The sequence below is a fragment of the Blennius ocellaris genome, assembly GCF_963422515.1.
Source record: "Blennius ocellaris genome assembly, chromosome: 12".
NCBI lineage: Eukaryota > Metazoa > Chordata > Actinopteri > Blenniiformes > Blenniidae > Blennius > Blennius ocellaris.
In genome coordinates this window covers 17,034,198-17,042,785 of record NC_137661.1, presented here as the reverse complement: position 1 = coordinate 17,042,785, position 8,588 = coordinate 17,034,198, and the positions used below count along the sequence as shown (strand labels likewise).

Genomic DNA, 8,588 nt, shown 5'->3' with positions numbered 1-8,588 from the left:
ATTATCATGAGCCATCAAGCAAACCTTAAAGAGAAGCTGCTGGATGCTCATTTCCTCACACTTTCTCATTTGCAGAAACAACATTAAGAAAGTTGAAAGAACAGTTTTCTTTCACACCACTTACCTGTGCTTGGGCGTCATCATTTCATCTCATGGAAATGCTTTTTAACAGCGGGAGGAAGCCTGAAGACGGAAAACTCCCATGCAGAACTCTTGTACAGTTTTAGAAAATGTTAAATATTCAATACATGTTTTGCAAAGTCTCGTGACACGGGGAAATGACAACGTCCTATTTTAAGATATTTTGGAATGTCCTCCACTTAAGATGAGATGAGGCTCAAATGTGTTGAGTAATCGTAGTTAAATCAAACTGCCACATTTGGTGTATTTGTTCAAACTTGTCTTTTATTGGAACGTGAAAATAACAGTTGATCGGAGCCATTCTTGATGACTCGGCTTCCATTTTCAAAACAGCTGGGTCTCTTTTTCAAGGATTGTTTATGAGATGGTTGAAGTTAAACTTGATGTTTGATTTGCACACAGCTATTCGGTTAAACAGACTCACTGTGTTTACATTGCCTCGTAAAACACAAGCAAAGGTTAAAGCTGCAAGTAGGGTTGAACTGGTCCTCGCACAGCCCGTGCGCGTTGGAACGTGGTGCAAGCCAAGGTTTTGTGCACGTCAATGCCGATACTAATATACTTTGAAATCCGCCCTTTAATGAAAAGTCACAATTTTCACCGTGAGTCGACATATTTTTTACCACATTTAAGGTTAATACCGTCAAGTTTTACAAAACTGGGTACTACATGTGTGGGTATTGGCATATGGATTTGATCAGGGAAGGTCTTTGATCAAATATGTACATTTTTAGGAGTTACACATCACTTCCTGTTTCATGGCGAACCATCAGATTTTCATTGGGGCACCGTGGCCACGTGCTTTGAGATGATAGTTACGTTTTGATAGGTTTGTTTTTCATCAAGAAGTCCTTGTTGTATGTACTGGCCGGATTTCAGGCCTCTGGGACTGACTCCCCAGGAGGATCGTGTTTCACACATAATGCAGAATGGCGGATTTCCTGTTGGATGTCAAAGACGTTTTTGTGCAGCTCTGCCAGCTGCATACGTCTACCTACTTCCTTATACATAGATGAAACATGCTCAATGTATTGCATGTTTTAGATGTTAAGTTTGAGCACATTTAGGCCATTAAAAATGCAGCAGTTAGTGCAGTATAAGAAATCAAAACAATATCTTGCATTCCAAGAGGGTATTGTCTAACCCTGCTCACACCCAAATTACTCATTAAATATTTACAGAGGAATCTAAAAATGTGACTATCATTGCTAAGTAAATATTACTTTCTGATTTAATATATTACTTTCTGATTTCATATAATTATTGTGTTATTGTATTCTGGTGGAAAAAAAACAAGATAATCAATTTGAGCTTCAGAAAAACTTTTATGAAGAAAAGACTGAAAAGGCTTAAAATACGTTCATTTATGTTTAACAATTTGTCATATACAGTAAATACGTTTCACTGGTTGTTTTGCTAACCTTTTGTGAAGCATGTTTTCTAAATCAAAGGAACAAATGACGAGTCACATTTAAATAGCTCCAGTGTGTATATTTGAATTCTTTGTGGATCATCAATCAGCAGGCTTAAGGCATTAATCTGTCTTCATACGTGTGTATCACACAATCCACCGTTAATAAATACAGTACAGGTAAAGAGGAAGCAAATATCTGTCCTGACCAACAGGACTCGTGTCTCACATAACCTGACAGGGAGACAGTAGACGAGCACATTCACACCCATACACACACCTTGTTCCCTACACTAGTGGATTTGAAAATAAAATAAGTTGTGTGGCATGTTGGGTTCTCTTGCCTCTAAGCTTCCACATGAGCACAACTTTTCACAAAGACTTAAAAATGCAGATTACAGTTCATGTTTAACACACACACCTTTTCAAAGGCCGCTAATGCACTGCAGTATATTTTGCACTGGTTGTTTTGACTTTTCCCCTATTCACCGTTCCATTACTTCAGTCTAAGAAGGCATTTACAAGACAATACATGTTTACATTGTACATAGCTGGCAAACCACTGGTACAGGTAGGCACGTAGGTCTGCATGTAAAAGGGCCAGTCAGTCAGGCTCATGTGTGTGTGTGTGTGTGTTTTCCCGAAATGTAAATCTGATGCCTTTTCGTTTTGAGTTTTATGACTATTTTTTTTTTTCATTAGTGGTAAAAATGACTTCCAAGAGCAGCTTCTGTTACAGATTCATCAACCCGAAAGTCACTTAAATGTGTTTTCACTGAAAATAACGCTGTTGCCAAAATGAAGCATCCCTCAACCATGAACGCACTCAAGGCATGTACGTCTTTTTGTCTGTTTGTTTTACATTGTACATCTGTCACAGCAGTCCAGTGGGCTCTGCAGAAGGAAGCGGTGTTTGAAACGGAGTGGCGTGAGGCGGAGCACAGCCCCATGACACACATGGCGCGGAAGCTCTCAGTGCATGTTGCTCAGCTGACTGTAGACATGCTCTAAGATCTGGGAGTAGGCCTGGTCTTTGGGGGCGTGGCAACTCAGAGAGCCCTGAGGGGGACAACGTGGAGCGTCAGTGCGGGACACCAATGTAAACGCTGAACAGGTACAACACAAGCTATAAAAAAAAAAAATAAAAAAAGTTTTCTTTTCTACCTTTATCTTGTCCATCATGGTTGTGTCGGGACTCCAGTACTGGTTGAACTGGACGAGGTCAGGAGCTCCTCTGTAGTAGTCGACTAGCAGCATCTGCAAATGAAAATCAACTACCCTTTAAAAAAAAACAAACAATACATGCGGTGGTATGAAATGCATCACACAAGTGGAGTTGTGACTGTTTCCGTCAAGCCTCAACTGCAGGCGGAGTACCATTTCATTGAGAACATCACTGGTGAGGAAATTGTCCTGTACGTAGGTGACCTCTACAGCCACGGGGATCCCGTAGTCGTTGGGCCGTTGCTGCGGAGAGAGAGACGTCAAACCTGAGCACAAGTGGAACTACAAGCAGGTCAGAATCTGTTCCGTCTCCAGGCCTCACCTCCGGCGGCGGGACGACCCAAAATGGAGTTATTGTGGAGGCAACGCCTTGGTTTCCGTGATAATACGGACCTGGAAGCGAAATGAAGGGGTGAGAGTAAGAAAAGCTTCTGTGGCTAAAATGTTTGGCAGATTTAAGTGAAGGATCCTAGGTTTCAATAAAAAGGAACATTTCCTCTCAAAACATGCCTTTTGACATCAAAACGTTCAGATGACTGCAAATGAACACGTTTATTAAATCTTCCGGTCGGAGTAGTAATCCTACAACTACTACTAACAATTTGATCAAATAAATTCTATTAATGTTCAAAGTTACAAGGAAACAGTTTTATCTTTAGTAAAATACCGCTTTTAGCAACCACTGACTTTCAAAACAACTTTTTCTACTGATCTTCTACATATTTCAGATTTTCAACCTGCGTCATTCCTGGCCAGCTGATCTTCAACTATTTTGACTGTTGATACACAAAAAGATTAAATGACGAAAAGAGAAAAAGCACTTCAACGCCAAAACAACCAACCTGTTTTAAAATCACATACATTGTTTGTTTGATTTTTTTTAATTATGGCAAACAACAAGTTAATAAATAGTCTCCAAAAAAGTAGCAAAATTCCTCAGGATTTATTTTACTTGTCAGTTTTCACTCTCCAGGTTTATTTTTATCAGCAAAATATACATGAAAATGTGTTTTATCTCACACTATGTTACCCACCAAAAGTTACATTTTTAACCTTTTTTTAATGTTTGAACTAGAGGAATAGCTGGTGTGAGTGGATGCCATGTTCACTGCTAAATAAATGACCAAAAACTAAATATTCCATCCAGATGTCAATAACATCACAGATTAAATAGCTTTCTGAGTTGTGACGTTCTTCGACACTTTCATCGTCACGGCAGCAAAACCTTTTTTTTAAAGTCTAAAAACGACATCAAAGGTTTACACATCAAGAGGATGGTCCTCGGGTCTCCAATTACTCCAGAATGAGAATGAATAGAAATATACAGCAGTTCCAGCTGACCGTGCCAAATTGAATAAAGAAAAAAAAAAGAAAAAAAATCTGCAGTGGTGGTTAGCACTTCACAGCAAAATAGATGTCGGTTAGAGTCCAGGAGTAGCCGGGCCTTTCTGTGTGGAGTTTCCATGTTCTCCTTGAGCATGTGTGTTCTCGCTGGATAAGCAGGTTTCCTCTCAACGTCCAAACATACAGCTGAGGTGAATCGGTTACTCTACAACTGCCCGTGGTTGTGAATGTGTGTGTGATTGTGTCCATACTCAGCTGGAATTGTCTCTAGCACCCCGCAGCCCTGAATTGGAAAAGAAATGGGATAAAAAAAAGGACTGATAAATAGTGCAATTTAGATCTAATGGATGGAGCAATTGTTTGTGTAATAGGTTTGTGTGCGTGCGTGTTTTTTTTTGTTGCTTTTTTTTTCAAAACAATAAAATTCAATTCAATTTCGACCTGTATCTGGACAGCCAGTTAATAAATTGCAGGTCTGTAGTTCCCTGTGCGACACAGCTCTGTGTCTCATATTAAGACGTGTTTAACTCTGGTAATTAATTTGTAAAACTCTTTTCTGGTTTTGTTTCTAACCTTTTAAAGTATCATCGGGTGCTAATGATTTATTCATCCACTGTTCTATTATCATTCATCATACATTATCTGATATTGCAGCACATTGTTGAACATTGAGTCGTTTAGATTATTAACCTGTCACAACATTATGGAGGCGGCACGGCGGAGCAGCCAGGGTCTTTCTTTGCATGTTCTCCCACGTATGCGTGAGGGTTTGTCCTCCCACAGTCCATAAACATGCGCGTGAAGTTAACTTGTGGCCCTAAACTGCCCCTCGGTGTGAATGTGAGTGTGAGTGGTTGTGCTTGTCCTGTCGCCCACAGTAAACTGAGATCGGCTCCAGCGTCCTGCTACTCTGCACTGGATGGGGCGGTGTCGAAGATGGGACATTATTGGGAGACCACACAGTCGACGTCTACAACATGCACTCACCACAGATGATGCCCAGACAAGGCTGGAAGCCATTGTTTGAGCCCTGCAGCCTCAGCTGATGGTCCATTTGGGAGTCGATGTCTTGCAGGGACGGGAGAGCCGGACCCCGGGGGTGGCTGTGGTACCAGCCCACCAACGAGAGGCCGCGCATGAATAAGTTCTGACAGATCTGCAACACAAGATATTGGTTTAATAAAGTAGGTATTTTCCTTTCGTTTCATCCACAAAGTATATTCACAAGTTGAAGAAATCTTAAATCAATGGGGTAAATATTTTAACAAGAGAAAATGCCTGCGACATGTCGACATTTGTTAACAAAGCAAAATGCCACTGTATTATTTCTATATACCGCATTGTTTGAGAAAAGAGTTCTGATGTTACTTGCCTGTTAAGTCTAAAACAATACGACAATGTGAGAATGCCATGAAAGTAGTGCAAATGGAACTTTGAATTTGAGTATTTTGTCAGACGCAAACTTTTACTTGACGTACTTTTAACAAGGCTACATTTACTTGTAACAGAGTGCATATTATGCGATGTAACAGTACTTTTAATATTCAGTCATTTTTTACCTCTGACTGACCTTAAGTCAATGTTTACAAGCTGCTTATCTCAATCAGTTCAGCAGACACATTTATCCCAAGTGAAGGCCATTATAGAGTTCATGTAATACAATCAATTTAGAAGATAAATAGAGCCATGGAGTTTTATTCTCACTGGACATAGAGGCATCTTTGTTTGTTTTTTTTCCTTATCGTCCATGTCCATCAAGTACAAACATATTTGCATCTTTAATCTCCTTATAAAGACTGAGATACACTCTCAGTCTGATTGTTTGTTTAAAAAAAAAAAAAAAAACTGCGAGGAGAAACTTGGAACATGTGATGTTTGTTGGAGCTTCTATTTAGAGCCTGAACATAACTGAAGAGAGTAGAAACTGACGGGCACGATCAGCAGTAACAAGCTTTACTCCCCTGTGAGCCTGTTCCTGGAGGAACTTCATGTCGGCAATCAGTAACTGCTGAACTGTGCCGGCTCCAGGTGGACTTGTAAATGTTTTAAAGGGTGCGTCTTTTATCCTTTAAGCGTGCTCACAGAGCAGACCACACCGATTCATGTCTTACCTCCTCCTCCACAGCAGAAGCAGAGTCTCTGTCTGCCAGCCGGGTCCGACAGGGGAAAGCCCGTAAGACTGTCAGCACTGAAATACAGCATCCACACCCGGAAATATATTGACGGTGAACATTATTCTATTGTCAACAATTTGGAAATAATTCTCAAGAAAAAAAAAAAGAAAACACTCACACTGAGTATTAGTATCCCATCGCCCTCCGAGGTATCCCACCACCTCGCTCGTGGTCAGGTGACAATGGAAGTCCTACGAAAGACAAAAGTGAGTGATTTCATCGCTCTCTTTTATTTGGTGTTTCTATTTTCAACATTAAGCCTTCCTTCTGTAAAAGCTCACCATTAGTAACAGGACGTTACTGGACACAGCTACATTGAAAGGCTGGAATCTGTTGATGGCCGAGAAGGCTGACAGCTCCACCAACGTGTGTGGATCCCTGAGGACACAGGCATACCGCTGTCCATCACGACACACCACTCGTATGAAATTACACTGGTTGAAAAGTGGTACCTGGCAGCATCTCGTGTGCCCAGGTTGCAGTATCTGACAGGGATTCGCTCGCGGTCGGTTCTCCGTGAAACCATCACATCTGAAACACAGCGAGGGTAAACTCCTCCCATTTGCTCTTGCTGAAGATGCGTTTAATGTGCGATATTAAGGCGCTACCATTCAATCCAGGTTTGGTGTTCTTATTTTTTTCATCAGCCTGTACAGCTGTCTTCCCTTCTTCCTCATCCTCATCGTCGTCCTCCTCACTCACCAGGCTCTGATAAGAAGACATGACACAAGACAAAGAATGGTGGTAACTAAACACAACAGCATATATCTACATCATATTGAACAAATAGATTTTTGAGGAAATTCTAGGTTCATATTTCCATCATGTGCCTTCGTTAGATCAAACCAATCCATCTTGAAATGTATAAATACAAATTGAGCAGATTCCGCTGCCGTCCTCTCACCATGTCTGCGCTGGGTTGATACTTGTGCAGCCAGGTGGTCTTGTACTGGACAAGTTTCTGCCCCCTGTAGCGCACAGATGCCCAGCCACAGCCAGACTTCTTGGCCGGGTTGACCAGACGTTTACAATGTGTTGCCCAGGCACTTGGGGAGTTGAAAATCTGACCAGTCTCCACCCATCGGATTTTTCCATCAGTCAACAGGTCTCCAACGAAGTTCTTCCCCTGAAGGAGCAGAAAAAAAGAAGAAAAAGTAGAACTTATTATTGAATAACCGCTGCCTGAAGTAACTACATTCATTGTATGCTGGCTCAGCTGTGACGTGCAGGACTACCAGATAATGGATGGCGAGCACGCCGTCTCCAGGCTCCACCAGGCCGTCCTTGAGCAGCACCCTCAGGGTGATGCCCCTGCGGGTCAGCAGTGACCCCCGGCCTGAGCTGGAACGTAGATCTGCCTCCTCCCCGCCGCTCAGCTCCTCCTCATCCTCCTCACCGCCATCCTCCACCACCTGTGGAGAGCTGGGCGGCTCCGAGCCTGAGACACATGATTCACACATGGAGGACCATCAGGTTCTGCTGGAGTGTTGTGTGGGTGTGTGTGATGTTATTGTTGAAAACAGAATCCTGCCTGAATCATTGCCATGCATGAATGTAATTTTTTTTTTTTCGTTTTTTTTTTTTTTTATCAAATAGCTTCCTGTGAAAGATCACAATGCTCATTTTTAAAGTAAACTGAGCACCTGCACACTAATAAAATATCTGATCTTTTTAAGTCAAATAAAAATTGCTTTTAAATCGTATTAACCTAATATGTTACTCTGCTCTAATAGCGGCCAGCGTCGTTCATAAAAGCAGCAGGCTATAAGGATGGCCACCCTGGAATGGGGAAATGAATATAATTAGGGTCAAAATGGTCCAAAGATAATCTAAATTGGCATTTTATTAATTACGGCTAAGCGACGCTGGCCTTTGTTTCCTCCTCCCATTACTACACGGTTCTGTCCACAGGAAAGAGGCCTGCTCTCCCCCCCTTCTCTCTCTCTCTTCCTCTCTCTCACTTAATTTCACCGTGGATCACAATTAAAGCCATCTTTCATTATTCTCACCCATGGCTGGGAAAGCGACGGAGAGCGCCTTTAAATCCAGCTCGGTCCAAAGCGGCTGGTTTCCGGGTGCTTCTTCTTCTTCTGCTTCTGCTTCTTCTTCTTCTTCCAGGCGGCGGACTGGGGCTGAAGCTCCGGGCGGATCTCACAGACACCCCGCCGCACTCTCGCTCCGGCTATTATTCAAAAACATAAAATGAAGGCGTCTGTGGCTCCGCGGCGTAGTTTCCTTGTTGTGTTGCTTTAATATCAGTTCCCCTCCCCTTTCTCTCTCTCGCTCTTTCTCTC

At 42.1% G+C, this 8,588-nt stretch overlaps 1 protein-coding gene across 4 annotated transcripts; it reads right to left on the bottom strand.

The window, feature by feature from the left end:
* Positions 1 to 1,496: 1,496 nt before the first annotated feature.
* On the bottom strand, positions 1,497 to 8,516 carry mpnd (MPN domain containing). 4 transcript variants are annotated; one of them, XM_080506213.1, is made up of 14 exons: positions 8,304 to 8,516; positions 7,527 to 7,732; positions 7,199 to 7,420; positions 6,903 to 7,002; positions 6,747 to 6,825; positions 6,576 to 6,672; positions 6,413 to 6,485; positions 6,232 to 6,308; positions 5,108 to 5,276; positions 4,377 to 4,403; positions 3,099 to 3,169; positions 2,930 to 3,019; positions 2,717 to 2,809; positions 1,497 to 2,611 (listed from the first exon to the last, which is right to left on the bottom strand). In XM_080506213.1, exons 1-14 carry the CDS (start codon positions 8,305 to 8,307, stop codon positions 2,525 to 2,527), a joined length of 1,395 nt encoding a protein of 464 aa, XP_080362339.1. In that variant the 5' UTR covers positions 8,308 to 8,516; the 3' UTR covers positions 1,497 to 2,524. The 4 variants fall into 4 exon arrangements, with proteins under 4 accessions (XP_080362339.1, XP_080362340.1, XP_080362341.1 ...); XM_080506214.1 differs by having other exon boundaries at positions 7,530 to 7,732; XM_080506215.1 differs by lacking the exon at positions 4,377 to 4,403.
* Between the last annotated feature and the right edge of the window lie 72 nt (positions 8,517 to 8,588).